Source organism: Delphinapterus leucas, chromosome 9 (genome assembly GCF_059928025.1).
Source record: "Delphinapterus leucas isolate spDelLeu-1000000601 "Yukka" chromosome 9, BTC_Dleu_Yukka2, whole genome shotgun sequence".
Classification (NCBI taxonomy): Eukaryota; Metazoa; Chordata; class Mammalia; order Artiodactyla; family Monodontidae; genus Delphinapterus; species Delphinapterus leucas.
The window spans coordinates 18,797,876-18,815,122 of record NC_143137.1 but is presented as its reverse complement, the minus strand read 5'-3'; the positions used below and the strand labels follow the sequence as shown (position 1 = coordinate 18,815,122).

General features: G+C 42.1%; 1 protein-coding gene across 2 annotated transcripts in view; it reads left to right on the top strand.

Moving 5' to 3' along the window:
* The window catches only part of EXOC4 (exocyst complex component 4), an 823,589-nt gene that overhangs the window by 800,171 nt on the left and 6,171 nt on the right, over positions 1–17,247 (top strand). The window contains exon 18 of one of the 2 annotated variants that reach the window (XM_089917005.1): positions 3,831–12,699. The exons of the other annotated variant lie outside the window; for it this stretch is intronic. Within the exon in view, the coding sequence (XP_089773131.1) occupies positions 3,831–4,014 (184 nt within the window). The 3' untranslated portion in view covers positions 4,015–12,699. Of the gene's footprint in view, positions 1–3,830; positions 12,700–17,247 lie in introns of those variants that run through there. 2 annotated transcript variants of the gene reach the window in all.

The following is a 17,247-nucleotide window of genomic DNA, read 5'->3' as shown; positions in this document are numbered from 1 at the left end:
TCAAGCAGGGTATCTAGGTTAACCTTGGTTAGTAGCACTGGCCTGATCAATGATGGAGCCTGGACTAGTGACTAGATCAGTAACTTGGGGGTCCAGGCAGAGGGGGCTTAATCATAACTCTACTTCTGACTTGTGGATTACCTCAAATAATCCTGTTACCGAACCAAACTTGGGTCCGCTCACCTGTGACGCAGCAAAGCCAGCCTTCTGCCACCGGATTGTGATGAAGGAAACGACAGCATTTATCATAGGGCCCCAAGCAAGGAGAATGGGCAGCTTGTGCTCAGAAGACCCAAACTCCTCGATGGCTTTCAGGAAAGGGATTTTAAAGGCAGCATTTGGAGTGACAGTTGCAGTTCATAGACTTTCTTCTGATTGGTTGGTGGCGGGGTAACAGGGTGATGTTTTGTGAATCTTAATCAGCAACCTCTGGTTCTGTCCAGTCTGGAGTCTGCGTGCTAGTGGTCAGCATGTAGTCACCTTCCTCTATCTACCAGGGTGGGGGTCCTTGTTTCTACAGAGCAACTCAAAGATATGTGTCAGATTGTTATGTATATCCCTTGAGGAGGAGCTAGGACTCTGTTTGATCGCTGAACTATTGTTTAAACTATCATTACTCTTGCTTGACTGCTTCTGTGTTCCCTCACTTCCCTAATTGATAACTGCTTTAGTCTGCTCTTTGGACCTCAGGAAAGGTCTAGGAAACCAAACCCTTTTTCTACAAACAGGAAACAGAGTACACGGAGGGGCTTTTGTACCCAGGAGGACCCCATAGAGCCCTGCTTGGTTTCAGTCCCCCCTTTTCTTTGATACTTCTCAATCCTGAGGGGAACAGGGACGGAACAAGAAAGGGAATAAAGTTTTAGATGAAGAGGTTCATCATAGGGACCTCCCTGGCGGTCCAGTGGGTAAGACTCCTGCTTCCACTGCAGGAGGCGCAGGTTGGATCCCTGGTCGAGGAACTAGGATCCTGCGTGCCACACAGTGCGGCCAGAAACAAACAAACAAAAAAGAGGTTCATCATAAACTCACTAGGGGAACTCAGTTTTAGGGGGACTTGATTTCATTCCCCTCTGCCACCTTCCTCTCATTTCGTTTCCTATACTGATCCCAGGTCTCGAAAGCAGCATTTCCCTGGGGCCACGGGAGAATAATCATAGGCCCCATCCTGCTTGCTGACAGAGCCCCACTAGACTGTATGTGAAGCACTGTGGAAGTTCATTAGATTTTTGAAAGCCCTGGAAATTATGAGACACTAATTCTGAAGGTAGCAGATGGGAGGAAATGGAATAAGCCCTCTCACTCTTTCCTACCGCTTTATTCTACAGTATTTGTGGAAAACTGGGTTCAGGAGTCCAGGCTATTCTTGCTGCTTTTTAAAATAACTTTCGACTTTTCTCATTATAGATCAACATACTTTTTCTGTAAAATCGGTCCCCATCCCACCGTACACCTTCCTTTCTAGTACAGCCTCAGCTCAACCCTGAGGAGTCACTCATTACCATGAATAAAGATCTGAAGGTCAGCTGTGTGAACAAGCAGATGAGTGCAAGAAGTCTCAAATTTCACTTTAATTTAGCATAAGGTAGCACAACGTCACACTTTGGGCTGTCGACAGAAAATTAATCAGTTGATCAAAGAAAGAAATGGAAAATTTTATTTGAGCCAAATTTGAGGATTATAACCCGAGAAGAGCATCTCAGAAAGCTCTGTGAACTGTTACACCCATTAGAAGTCAAGGCACAGTCACATAAGTTTTTTGAGACAGAGGGCTGTACATAAAATGATGTATTATTGACAGTTTACATAATCCAGATCTAAGTGTCATCATGGTGCGACATGTGACCCCTCACAAGCCCAAGACGGAATGGTATCTTTTAAGGAGTTGTCTTTTTGATGCTGGGAGAACGTTGCTCTTTATGGTTGAGCAGGTATTCCTGCTTGATGGGGGAGGCCTGGACAATGCATAATGCAGATACACAATGCACAGTGGAGCGGGGGAGGGGGGAGGCCAAAGGGCAGAGAATTTTTATGTTTACATTTTTCTTGTCTTGCCATAAAATATGAATTTTATTTCCCAGAGCAGTCATCTGCACCTCTGCTTCTAATTTTTTCCCCCATCTGATGCCCAGGCTAAAATAGTATTCATATATTCTTGCCAGATATGTGTATTTGCATTAGCCCTTTACAGTTTATATAGGGCTGTCACAAATATGATCATAATGAGTCTCTTGATTATGAGTAAACATTTTTGTCTCCCCAAGCTTGATTCTGGGTGCAAATTGTTTTCTCATGGCCCAACTCAAGAGTTTTCTGGAATGATCTGGGGGAGGTAGGATAGGGATCCGGCTGTTGTTAACCAGCCTGCTGACCTTAGGTATTTAGCCCTTGTGATGCTCGATTGTGAGGATGAAATCAGGTAAACCTTCAAGCATTTGGCATATAGCAAGGGTTAAATAAGTAGTCATTGTTCCCCTTAATAAAAACATTAGTATAATCATTAGTGGATCTTTGACTCAATTATATTTCTGTTACTCTGTAATCATACACATAGAATTGTTCCCAATCCTAACCTGTTTTTCTAGTGGAGGTTATTTATTATGAGTTGTCATAAAGTTTTCTTGAGAATGGGGATGGAGAGAGTTCAAAGGCATTTAGTGCCAAGATGCTGGGGAGTCACAGAACCTACAAAAGTGTGGAACCCTGAGAAATGGCTTTAGTTCATTTCGGGACACTTAATGAAAATGTGAGCTGGCGAAAACGTTTCTGTATCTGGCAGCTTACAGAATCTTTTCTGCAAATGTCACAGAAGACCATGGAACTGCAGCAAATGTCTTGATTAATGGATCAATCTTCACAACAGTATTGGCTGTGGATGTACGTCTTCTGTAGAGTTAAGACAGGGTTCTAGGACTTCCCTGGAGGCGCAGTGGTTACAAATCCGCCTGCCAGTGCAGGCGACACGGGTTCGAGCCCTGGTCCACGAAGATCCCACATGCCGCGGAGCAACTAAGCCCAGTGCACCACAACTACTGAGCCTGTGCTCTAGAGCCCGCGAGCCACAACTACTGAAGCCCGCGCGCCTAGAGCCCGTATTCTGCAACAAGAGAAGCCACCGCAGTGAGAAGCCCACGCAACGCAACGAAGAGTAGCCCCAGCTCGCCACAACTAGAGAAAACCCACGTGCAGCAACAAAGACACAATGCAGCCAAAAATAGATATATTAATTTTTTAAAAATATTTTTTAAAAAAGTCAAGATTCTAGTTCATAAAATTAGCATTTTTATAACAGCTTTATTGAGAGAATTTACATACCATAAACATTGACCCTTTTAAAGTGTGAAATTCACTTTTTTTAATATAGTCATAAATGTATAGCCATCATCACTAGCTAATTTTAGAACATTTTCGTTACCCCAAAAAGAAACCCCGTACCCACAAGCAGTCACTCCCATCCCCCCACCCCACCCCTGGCAACCACTAATCTACTTCCTGCCCCTGTGGATTTGCCTAATCTGGATGTACCATATAAATACAGCATGTGATCTTCTGTGATGAGCTTCTTTAGTTAGGATGTTTTCAAGGTTCATAAAGTTAGCAGTTGTCTTAATGTTAGGATATGAGACTGAATTAAAAATCCAGGTACCCACTCCAACACTTGGCCTATTGCCTGCTCTCTTTGTCTTTTCTTTTTTGTTTGGAGTAGGGAGGGAAGAGAGAAAAGGAAGGTAATATGTTGTTATTGAAGTATAATATACATACAGTAAACTTTACAAATCTTAACTATACAGCTTGATTACTTTTTTTTTTTTTTTTTTTGTGGTACGCAGGCCTCTCACTGCTGTGGCCTCTCCCGTTGCGGAGCACAGGTTCCGGACGCGCAGGCCCAGCGGCCATGGCTCACGGGCCCAGCCACTCCACGGCGTGTGGGATCTTCCCAGACCGGGGCACAAACCCATGACCCCTGCATCGGCAGGCGGACTCTCAACCACTGCGCACCAGGGAAGCCCTTGATTACTTTTTACAAAGTGAATACACTCAGATAACCATCACCAAGATAAAAGCAGAGAATATTAGGATCACCCCAGAAGCCCCCTTGTACCCCTTTCTTAGTCACTACCCCCAGGACAGGTATTTCCTGATTTTGGTTGATTTTATTTTTCTGAGTTCGGTTCCCTGCACAGCCGCCATGCAGCCATGTGGGGGTCCCAGCCTCTGCGAACTCTGATTTCAGAACAGACATTTCCTCAGCGCTCAGGGCCTCAGTCACTGCATTCACTGCTGTTAGTTCCCATGGGAAGTAAAGCAATACTGAACCTCTCAGGAGCCCCTCGCTGTGCACTCTGTGTCCTCCCCGCTATTCTGGGCCACCTGACCCCAGGCCTCGTGCTTCTCCTGTCTTGGTCTCCAGCTTCCCTTCCAAACACCAGCACTCCCTTTAGCACAGGCCATTACAAGGGAGGGGGAAAAAGCGCCACCTCTGGGCAGGCACAGTTTGTGACAGACGTTGACCTGCAAAGGCAAACCTTTTGAGGGGAGACTCCCATTTACAATGGAGGCAGCCCTCACTCGGCCACTAAACTCACCTGCTGTGTCATCGGCTGGTTTCCATTCTGATCAGAGGGGTATTCCTGTCACGAGACTCTGTGTGTTAGCTTCTCTGCAGAAATTTTAAGAAAATCTTTTATTCCAGAAATTAAGTTTTCATTTTAAATTCACTTTCTGCTCTTTGAAAACTTTAGTTTCTGTGTGGTCCAGAGCTATAGGTTAGCATTAGCATTTAAATAGAAGTATTAAGCACACTCAAAGACCTTTCAGAACTTGTCCTTTCTGGGAGGTTTTTCAAATGAGATACTTTTTTCTTCCTAAAAAAGGAATGCAAATGCTATATGTATTTTCCCCATCAAAGGCCCTTTTCTTTATATATACAGACTTAGGAGAAAGGCATTGTTGATCAGTCTTACTATTAGTCTTTTTAATGGAAAGGGTCAGTTTAAAAAAATTGCTATATTCCATCCCTCAAGGCCTGATTTTCTCTGCTGACTCTAAGAATGAATTTTCCTATGGTTAATTTTATCCTATTATGTCTCATTTTTCTCCAGACACCCTCTAGGAACTCAAATCCCGATTATAAACTAAGAATCTAGTGCCAGCCAATTCTTGCTACGTAATATGAGGCTCCCAGTACCAGTGTTCCCAGAAGCTCCCCATAACTGCAGTAGAGAATCCAAAGGGCCAGGGTCTGAATCTAGGGTCAGTCTCATGGAGAACTTGACCTTCTTCTCAGACCCTCTATTTATCTGTCAACTAAGGTTATCAAGCCTAACGTGTGTGGTTGTCAAGAGATTAAACAACATAGTGACCTTCCTCCTAATTTATGATTTTATATGTAATTGTAAGTGTAAGGCCAACTGGCCCGAGGCAGGGGAACGCAATCAGATTCACAGGTTGCATCAGACCAAAACTCTCCGGACCACCCAGTTCCAGGAACTGACCTGGGGACTTTCCACCCGGCCCAGCCTTCCCGCCTTTCGAGGGGCGGGAACAACTGTCCCAAGACTGATGCCACGATACCCGAAGAGACCACCAAATAAGGAATACCCTGCGCCCTCCCAGATTCACCACACCCCTTTCCCTTCTTCCCCTATAAAATCTTGCCCAACCCTCGCCCGGGTGCGACTTCTCTGGCCCCTTTCTCACGGACCAGTGAACCTCGCCCGGGAGCGCTCCCTTGAAGCTCACTTGAAGCTTTCCTCTGTTTCGCGGTGCCGTTTGTTAAGATCCGACCTTACAGTAAGTGTCTTAAATCCTCTCTCCCTCACATTTAGCTCCCTCAACCAGACCAGTGGAGGAGTAGGGATAGAAGGTAGCTTCTGGTACAAGGTATCCCTCCTGCTTTCTCCTGTTGTTACTGCCTGTCTTCCCTTTCCTCTCTGCCTCATCTCAGCCCGGCAGTGGGTATTGTAATAGTTCATGCCAGTCGTGACCTGAACAAAAGCTACTAGAGGTGAGGGCCTGGATTTTCCTATCAAGGTATTGGCGCCCTTCTCTCTCTTTGAGGTTTATTTTGTTCAGCTACAAGCTTGGGAACAGGAGTTGTGAGGAAACCTAGAAGATGGATATGGCCTGATAGAGGAGAATCTGAGCAAACCAAGAGAAGCTGGGTAGTCCGACAGCCTGAAGGCTCTCTAGCTTCTCCAACTGTCCGTCCTCCACCTACAGAAAGACCTGGAGAGGTCTTTCTAAAACCCAGTTGTCATCATGTCTGACTTCTTCCAAAACTCCTCTCTTCAGATTCCTCCCCATCAGCTACAGCTTTGGTTCCCAAATGTCAGCGTGGAAACTGAAGCTAGACCGCTGTTGTCTTCCTTAGGAAAATGAGAAAAATAATGACAGTCTAGTGAGTTTGTGAGTCTCTCATAAAGGAAAACATGTCCCTTTTGTTCTGAGATTATTTCTTTCCTGCTTGAGGAGTATTAAAATACCTTCTTTTATTGAATCCTGGTAATAATAGATGATAATAGTTTTGTCTTAATAACCTGAGCAAAACAAAAGGCTAACAGCTCTAAAACAGTCACACCCTGCATCCCTTTCTTTGATCCACCCACGGAGTCCAGTCTTTACTGTGACGCACAAGGTCCGCTATCATCTGGTCTAGCTTACCTTGCTAACCTCTCATCCCTCCTTCCCCCTCCACACACCCGTTGCACTCTGGGGAGGGATAAACCATTTGTAGTTCCCCCCAAATACCATATTCTTCCTACCTTCCCACCCACTTCACACATTCTGCCTCCCTTACTTCTAAGAGTTCTTTCCTTCCCTCATGTTTGCCTCCTCATAACACCTCCTCAAAAAAGCCTTCCCTGACTGATCTAAAAAGTGCACAGCCCTTCCTCTTGGTGATCTTAGATCGTCTCGTTTGTACCTTTATTAGAGCTGCTGTCACATTACTGTAAATACGTGGCCAGTCTCACACCAGACTTTGCATCTCCAGAGAGCAAGGACTGTGTTTTACTCTTTTCTGCATCCACAGTACCTACAATATACTACCTGGTGCATAATTGATGCTTAAATATTTGTTGAGCAAATAAACAAAAAAAGAATTTTGAAAGGTACTGTATAAGCACTGAGGACGCTACAGGGAGTCATAAGACATAGTCTTTGTCATCAAGAAGGCTGCATTCTGGGAGAAGATAATAAATATATATTATGGTACATCCATATAATTGAATCCTCTGCAGCTATTAAGAAGAATGAGGCAGGTTGATATGTACTGAAATGGAACCACATCTAAGATATATTAAGTGGAAAAAGCAAGTTGTAGAAGAGCATGTAAACACTTCTCTTTAAATATGTGTGCTGTGTGTGGGTACATACACACACACACACGTGCTCACACAGCTCACACACACATACGTACACGTGCGTGTGCACTCACACACAACTATGCTTGTATATGTATTGAATATAAAATGTATTTGAAAGGATACCCTGGAAACTTTGTAACAGCGATTGTCTCCAGGAAAGGAAACAGGGTGGATGGCTAAGGGACAGGAGTAGGAGAGAGACTTTGCACTGTATGCTTTTTGTCCCTTTTGTTTATTTAACAAACGCTTATGTATTATGTGCACTTTACAGATATTAACTAGTTTAATCCTCCTGACAGCACTGTGAGGTGGATATTGTCAGTATCCTCATTTCATGGTTGAGGAAACTGAAGCCCAGAGAGGTAACTTTTGCAAGTTCACACAGGTAGTAACTCAATACCCCGATACCTTTTTTAAAAATTACATTTCTAGTTCCAGAAGAATCTTAGTTGCTCTTTTTTCTTTTGTACTTTAAATAAACAGATCCTACTGTGGATGATACATGTTAAATGGGTGACGCATCCGGAAGTAACAGAGAAGGAAGAAATTGCTCAGGATAGCTTCATAGAGGATAGGGGTTTCAGCAATCTTGAAGGTTAGGCTTTGAATACACAAACCCGAGCCAAAAAGAACTAAATATGTTCAAGGGGCATTGATAGCTCAGTTTGGCTTCAATAGAAGGTTGATAGAGGAGAAAAGTGGGGAAAAAAGGTGGGATTGGCACCAAATCCAAGGCTTTGGATGTCAGTGTTAGGAGTTCGGACTTTATCCTATTGGCACTAGTGAATACACAAGTTGTTGTTGTTTTAACACAGAATAGTGATCTGATGCAGGTAGAACTGGAGAAGATTAACCTAGGAGGAGTTACTGATTGTGAGAGACGCAGGTAGGAGCTTAAATAGTTAAGATCTATGACAATGAGATTGGTAAGAAGAAATGAATATATAAGATGTTGCACTGATAGACCTAGTGATCATCAGGCAAAGAAATAAAGAGCAAAGACTCAAAAGTGACACTGACATCCAGAGGTTTTGCAAACTATAGTGCTGTGAAGCAAAACTTGCAAGTTAGGGAGGCCACCTGATAAGGGCATCTGATAGAAATGTCTGCAAATCAGTGAAAATGAAGCTTTGATCTATTCAGAGGCCAGATCATGAGAGAGAAACCATCTCATATAGAGACTTTTGGAAGCAGAGAGAGAAGAACAAAGAGCAGGGCGAGCCCCTGACTGGGAGGAAGGCCTGCAGTGGGCAGACAGAATAGGAGCCATTAAAGGGAAGGAAGGAACTCAGGGAGCTGGGGGAGGAGCCTTGAACCACCTGGCTCCAGGAATGGTGAGTCCAGGATGGAAACTGTCAAGGGGAAAGACCACTGTGTTTGTCTGCTAGGATGTCATCAGTGACCTTTTTGAATATAGTTTTCAGACAAAGTGGAGGCTTTTGAAGGATAGCGAATACAAATGATTTTTTTGAGAAATTTGACAATGAAAGGGAGAATAGAGACGAGATGAGACATAGAGTGGACACAGGATTGCGTGAAGGGCTTAGAGTTTCTTGTTTGGTTTTGTTTTTGTCCAGATATGAGAAACAAGGATATTTGAAGGCAGACATGAAAGAACCTGTGAAGGGGGTAGATACTAGATACAGGAGTTGAAAACAAAACCCCAGCAAGATCCTAAAGGCAATGGGAGGGATTGGGATTAAAAGCATAAGGCCAATCTTAGAAAGAAAGGGAAAAAAAGGCTAGAAAAGAAACCCCTCTTTTGAGCCAAGAGTCGACAGGAAAAGATTAATAAAAAAATCATTTCAATGTGGAGGATAGGATGCCTCACACAATTATGGTAAAGTAGGCTCCAAAGAGAGAATATATATGTGGCTGGTACAATAAAAGTTACCTGTGGTTTTTTTGTTGTTGTTTTTGCTTTTTTTTTTTTTTTTTTTTTACCATTTTTACAGAGCAGGTATTCTACCATGTTGTTTGATTTAATCCTCAAACCTGCCCTGTGATGTTATGTTATCTACCCTATTGCATAAATGAAGAAATTGAAGTTCAGACAGGCTAAGAAATTTCTTAGGTCAAACAGGTTAAGTAAATGATACGGGATTCATGTCTAATTCTGCCAGCGAATGAAAGAATAGTTGGGGAGGATTACAGATGACTAGCCAGATGTCTTCCCTCTGTGCCCTCCCCTTTTTCACCTGCAGCCAGTTATCCCAGACATCCACATCGCCCCCTCAGAATTACATCAGAATAATACCCCTTAGCCTGTTACACAGAGCACCTGTGTTATTCATAGTTCCTCCCTTCCCAAGGTCAAAGAATCATTGACTGCTTTTTTATCTTGGGGTCTATCACTTAATGAAATTTACTGACTGTTGGCTCTCTCATTCATTCTTTCCTTTTCATTTATTCACCACTCACTAGATGCCCAGGGGGTAACAACGAACGGTACAGAATCCAACCCTGCCCTCAGAGAGCCTGCATTCTAGGATGGGAGGCAGACATTAATTTATGTAATAAATACTTACATAACATTTACTCTGTTCCAGCCACTGTTCTTCATTATTTGATCCTTGTAACAACCTCATGTACTTCTTCCTTTCTCAGATGAAGAAAATAAGGCACAGAGAGGTTAATAAATTGCCCAAGAACATACAAATAGTAAGAGGCGGAACTGAGATTCAAACCCAGGCCCCTGACTCCTGAGTCCATGATCTTAACCACTATTATGCTGTGTCTCTAATTGTGTGTGTGTATATGCACATATTTTTTTAAATATACCACATATATGTTAAAAATGTATTTTGGAAATATATATATCTTTTGATGGGGATGAAGGCTGAAAAGCAAAGAAGCTAAGCAAAAGGACAAAGCTTGATGAGGATGGGCCAGGTATCATTTTACCTAAGGTGGTCAGGGAAAACCTCACTTACTGATAAGCTGACATTTGAGCAAAAATTGGACTGAATCTCTTCTAATCTTCTATTTTCCTCCAGTCTTCTGTCCCTTTAATCCCATTTGATACTCTTTTCTGATTTTATTTCAAGTGGATTATAGTATAAAGCAACACAGAACTAGGAAGTACAACAAAGGTAGGGATGATCATCACCTTCTTGCCCTATAACGGGTACTTTTTTAATAGCAAGTAAAAAAAATGCCCTGGTTCAAGGCCCTTACCCCCCCGCACACCCTCATGGACCATTTTTACCAGTCCTGTTCTAAAGTTTCTCCCAACTATTGAATATAGGAGATCATAATTTCTTCCAGACATATTCACTTGGGTTTTTCTAAGATAAATCTCCTTTCGTTATTAGCTGCCCATAATTCTAAATTCTCTGGTGTCCTTTACATTATTTCTATTACTTTGTTGCTGTTCCCGGCCTTTCCCCACTTAGTAACATTTGACCTTTTCAACACTCTTTGTAGTTCTTGCACATTAATTAAAGTATTAGGTGAGATCACTGTTATAAGGCAGTGTCCTTAGCATTCAGTAGATGCTTTCTCTTCTGAATTTGATTTGCCTTCATTGTTATCCTTTGTTTGTTTTTCAGTCTGTGTCCTATCAGGAGTAGCCATTCAGAATAAATTCATTTTGCTAGTTATAGTCTTTTAGAGGCACTGTATAAAATGGTTCACTGACATCCAAATATATATCAGCCACAGTGGTCTTTACATCCACCAAATTCATATTGCTATCCAAAGCTATCCATCATGTTTGTCAGAGTATTTGGGTCTTTAATTAAACCCTGCTGGTTATGGTACATATTTCCATTAGCTCCTCCTGATTTAGTCTATTATTTTTCTAATTGACATCCGTTCTGAGTCACATGTCCATGAATCTCAGGTGGCGCATTTTGTAGCATTGGTTTGTTTAGCTTTTCTCCCTTTCATAAATAACCTAAGGGTTTAGTAAATACCCCCTCGAGTGTTTGCCGTTGGGACCTACTGATTGGCATATGCTCATATTTTCAAATAATCCCCTGATTTTTTGGTCCCTCTGCCAAAACCGTTTTCCCTTCTGGCCCTTCAGTCCTAAAAGATACAGTCTTTTGTCTTGGCAAAGTAGAGAAATTTCCTGTAACAAAAGTGAGCGGCATAGTAGGGTCTCTGCCTAGGACCAAAGGGTAAGGAGTCAGGGTTTGAGTGACTCAGCGGACTGCTGGCTGAATAGCAATCTTTGCATCTTAAGCCCCCAGCAGGGATAATGGCTTGCCGTGAACTGTCCATTCAGCTTCACCGAGTTTTTGTCTTTAACACACTGGTGAGGTAGCTGGCTAGGGTCAGAGTCAGTAGCTAAAGAATACAGCTAACTGGCACTTACCAGAATCAATCCATCATCCTGGCCTCATCGCCTTAATAGTCTAATGGGCATGTTCTCCCATCAGACCAGACAGTCCACGCCTATCCTCACTGACCTTTCTCCCCAAGCACTACAGGTAGAGAAGAATCTCCATCTTATAAATACAGTAACCCAGCACCTGTTACCGCTTCACTTCTCCATCACTTGAAGCAGAAACCTTGGTTTCTGTACCTTGTCTAGGGCCCTTCAGCTCTTCTTTCTCATGTACCGAAAGAGAGTAGCACAATTAGCAGGCAGGCTGGCTAGCAAGCCCAGGACTTATTTTACTTTAAATTAAAACATTTGCCTGGTGTCTTAGAGACCTTTGATCTGGGCCTGGATTGGATTTTTTTTTTTTTTCAAGTATAGATTAAAAAAAAAAAAAAAGCTTCTTGAAATCAAGGACTATACCTTTGTATATTATATTAGCATTTAAAATGTTATTATAGCTTCCTAAGCATTAGTAATAATAATACTGGGTTTTCCTTTGAAGAGATCCTTTGCATTATTTATTGAAAAGTTGATCATTCCATTTCATTACTTAAAACTAAGAAAGTCGTAGGGCCTTTGCATTATTTTTATTCAGCATATCTCAGCAGTTATTTCCCGGATTGCTAATCTGAGAAATATAGATAACGTCCAATACAAGGGCCTTGTGCTAATTGGTAAAGAGTTTGTAGTGTTGAGGCCGCCAAAGTGCATAATACTATGTCCTTTTATCCACCTATGATATTAGATAAATTATTATTTTAATTGACAAGACTCTAAAGTGATATTCCATAAATTATATTTTTTAACGGAAAAGACTCTCTTAAGTGATATTCAGCACAGCATAGCTCTCCTTAACCTGGACTCACCTTTTGATAATCAAAAGAGCATTTACAGGAGCATGAGACAAACACAATTAGGAAAGTAAAATGAAGGACGTAAATAAAGAAAATCACAGAACAGGAGGATAATTCTGTTCACTCTTTCATATTTCATTATTTGATAACATCAGAAGATGACTCCATCAGAATTGCTTTGGCAAGTGCAAACAAAAACGTACCTGATCACTATTTGTTAAACCCTTCACAATGGGAGAAGGAGTTGAGCAGACTTCTTAACGGACTGAATAATTATTCATACAAATGGGGTTTGACCAAAGGCAGTGCCAGACCAAAGAGACACAGTTTTAATTGTACTGAATTTAAAATGCAGCTCTTCCTCTAGCCCTGTTTTAGAAAACTTAATTTAAAAAATTATCTGATGTAGCAGAGAGTGACATGTGAATCCTTAAGTTGTTGAGGAGAAAATTCTAACCGCAGATATTTTTAATTCAGAATGTGTTCCAAAGTTGGGGAGCAGAATTTCCAGCGAAGGGAACAAAAAGACATTTTCTTCCCGTATCAGCAAGTGTAACTGAGCTGGGGAGAGGGTCATCATCACAAAAGGGCTGGTTCTCAGAGGAATTCCTTTGAGTGGTTTTATTTTCTGAAGAGAAATAAAGCAAGGCTCTGGCCACTGCTATCAAAAATATCAGGGTCCGGGGCTTCCCTGGTGGCGCAGTGGTTGAGAGTCCACCTGCCGATGCAGGGGACACGGGTTCGTGTCCCGGTCTGGGAAGATCCCACATGCCGCGGAGCGGCTGGGCCCGTGAGCCATGGCCGCTGGGCCTGCGCGTCCGGAGCCTGTACTCCGCAACAGGAGAGGCCACAACAGTGAGAGGCCTGCGTACCGCAAAAAAAAAAAAAAAAAATCAGGGTCCGTTACTGAGAGGAATGAAGGCAGCTGACTTTAAATTTTAACATCTCCCCTGGAGAGCCACTGCCACCCCGCCCCTAGTCCTGCTGAAGCATGGGTGCCATTGATGGAGGCAGTGGTGTGTGTGCCTCATTATACAGAGAAAATGTAGGTAGACGACCCATCAAAGAAGCCTCTGCAAGCCTTACAGCAGCAGACTCCCGGGCTCTCTTTACCTCTTGAATGGGTTTCTGCTGCCACCAGCTGAGGGAATTTATGCACTGTTTTTTTCTAAAGACCATTCTTTACCTCTCTTCACCCCTCTTTACCTTGGCCTTCTTTACCTCTCTTCAGACTGTCCTGGTGAGAACAAAAAACCTGCACAACTTCTTGTAAGGAGTGTTAATAACTATCCCCATATAGAATACAACTCTAATTCTGCCACTGATGCTCTGAAAATTATTTAGCTTTTCTCTACCTTAGTTTTCTCATTCCTGAGAAATAACTTCAACTCTTTCAAATTAGAATTTTCAATCATGTCTGTAATAAACTCTAAGCTCTTTTAAGGGGAAGACAAATGAGAGCAATTATGTTATATTTTTTAATAAACTAATTTATTCTTCTGACACACAGAATTACCATCCATTTATTACTGGTCTGGAAAGTACATCTGAGCTAAGTTTACACTTGTTCAGAATGTTTTCGAATCAATCACTACTGCATCTTGCTTCCCATAGCTTAGGGAAAATCAGCATCAACTAATTCTGCTAGAAGCCCGTGATTTTAAAGGACTAAGCAGAGAATGCTGTAAAGGTTTTAATGCCAGTGCTAAAATGACATCTGCTGTAACCTCTTTGTTTTTCGCGTGGGGGGAGGCAGAGATTCGAAAAGCTGACAGCAATTGTCCAAGGTCACACAGCTAGTTAGGGAGGAATGAAAGACTTAACCAGAATCTGAGCTTAGTTGATCTCTTGAGTATTTACTTCTCTAAGTCTTTCTGCTGTAACTACCTCTCAGTTATTCATGGGATGATTATCTGGTTTATGGATTATTCAGCTCCTTTCTTTTCTCTTTCCATCTCCCTGCTTATTACCATGCATACCACTGAGTGAGTAGAGAAAACAGAAGTTGAATGTTTTACCTGACAATTTAGTGACCCATCAACTCCTGGGTTTTTATTAAATTGCTCATAATGTTGCAACTATTGGCTAAAAAGAATTTGGGGGGCTACAGTCGATGCTAAGTTATATTCACGTAAATTTTTCTTCCTTTGACACTTACATTTTAAGTCAGCTTCAGAGCCTAATTCTCTTATTGACATTAATACTATCGTTATCTCGGGAAGGACTAGATGAGAAAGTCTTCACAATGAAATGACTTAATTACCCCCCTTCTTCGAGGAAGTAATGAATCAGAAAGGCAGCCAACTTTTGGAAAGAAAGGGCACCTTGTCCATTACCAGATTGGAGGGGCAAAAAGGGAGAAGTAGAGAGAGGTGACAGAATGAAAAACCCAAAAGTCTTTCCTGTAACTCTTTTTTTTTTTGCGGTAAGCGGGCCTCTCACTGTTGTGGCCTCTCCTGTTGCGGAGCACAGGCTCCGGACGCGCAGGCTCAGTGGCCATGGCTTACGGGCCCAGCCGCTCTGTGGCATGTGGGATCCTCCCGACACGGGGCACAAACCCGTGTCCCCTGCATTGGCAGGCGGACCCTCAACCACTGCACCACCAGGGGAGCCCTCCTGTAACTCTTGAATGCTGAATATACAACATGACTTCATTATTTGGTTTAGAGCAGTGAATTCTCAGATCAAATCCAGTGTTATTCAAATATTACTGTGAATAGTATAAATGAATTTTGAATTGCCACAATACTAGTTCGTTCCATTACAATGGAAGGCAGAGTTGAATGTGAATTTTATTTAATTTATACTTCCTAAATCCTGACTAAAAATGAATTAGCTAGACAAGTATCCTTTGTAATTAGTACTTCCGCTTTTCACAGGTTCAAATATTTCTGTATTACAGTGACTTTAGAGCAAGTATAGGGTTCAGAGTCCTTCATTTTGAAGCCTTGAACAAATTACTCACACTCTCTAAAACTCAGTTTGCTTATCTGTAAAATGCAGGTGATCTCAGAAGCTACTTCAAAGGGTTGAGTACGTTAATGCATCTAAAAGTTCAACATTACTGTTACCTATTACTACGATCAAGACGAATTCTAAAACCCAGCCTGTGACATAGCTGTATATCTGTGGAAAATGTAGTTTCCATTTGGGGATCTAGGAATCTGAACACCATCCAGTAGAGGGGGGCAGATGGTGGAGCTGTGAACAGTCCCCCAGTCAGTGAACAGTCCCCCAGTCAGTGCCCTCCTTTCATCCCCACACGCAGACTTTATGCGCCTCCTACAGGTATAGGAATGAGGCGTGCCTGGCTTGGGAATAACTGGTCTTATTAGGGCTTTCTTCCCTCACTTGACAAAGAAGAGAACTGAATCTGTTTCCAGTAGCTTTTAGAGATACAGTGATAACTTTGAGTATGGCAAAGTGGGAGGGAGAACCAGGGATGAGAGACTAGAGCACTCCTTGCTTCGTACCTGTAAAAATTTATGAAGCGCTCTGAAGTAGAAGTAAGAAAAACACTAATATGCAAAAGATACAAAGATATCGACAATTTGCTTATACATGTGTGCATACCCATGTACGTTAAAAAGTGATACGTAGATAAAAAATTGTTCAACCTCATATAAATTAAAAGAATGTGAGGGGGGCCTTCCCTGGTGGTGCAGTGGTTAAGAATCTTCCTGTCAATGCAGGGGACATGGGTTCAATCCCTGGTCTGGGAAGATCCCACATGCCGTGGAACAACTAAGCCCATGCGCCACAACTGCTGAGCCGGCGTGCCACAACTACTGAAGCCCATATACCTAGAGCCCGTGCTCCGCAACAAGAGAAGCCATTGCAATGAGAAGCCCACGCACCACAGCAAAGAGTAGCCCCCGCTCACCGCAACTAGAGAAAGCCCGCACGCAGCAACGAAGACCCGATACAGCCAAAAATTAATTAATTAAAAAAAAAAGAATATGAAGGGCTAGGTGCTGTCATATGCTGTTGGTATGAAGATAAATTGATACAAGTTTTTTAGAAAGCAATTTGGTGGCATTGCCGAAGTCCTAAAAAAATATACTTATCTTTTGACTAATTCTGCTTTGGAAATCTGTCCTCAGGAAAGCAAGTTTTTTAAATTGGAAACAACTGAAGTGTCCAATAGTGTGTCAGCCGAAATATTTCAACTATAAGAAAGAAATTGGTAGGCTACTACATGTGGGGGAAAAAATCTAGAAGGAAATGCCAAAATGTTGTATGTCTTTATGATGGAATGATATGAGTAATTTTTTTTCCACTTAATCTTTCTGTATAGTCTGTATATCTTATATGACACGTGTATTAATTTTCCAATCACAGAAAAACAAAATAAACTTTATTTTTACGCTTTAAAAAGAAGATCTGCCCAACTTATCAAAATGTCCTTCATATCCTTACTGGTATGAATGTTTTCAGATAGAATCACTGGGGAGAAAAAGTTGCAGTGCAATACCATTGAAGTAAAATAAGAAGATAAAAACACAAGGAAGAACAGTCTGTGGATAAAGGAAACATGAGGAAGATATGAGAAAATTACCTGTTTGGACCCGAACAAAATTTAAACGTTGTCATGTTATAGACTGTGAGACCAGTCTATGTGACATCAATTTTCTATCTCTGCACTCCCCTCCCTCTCCACTTTGGGAACTCTGCCCAAAGGCCCACAGCAAAGGGA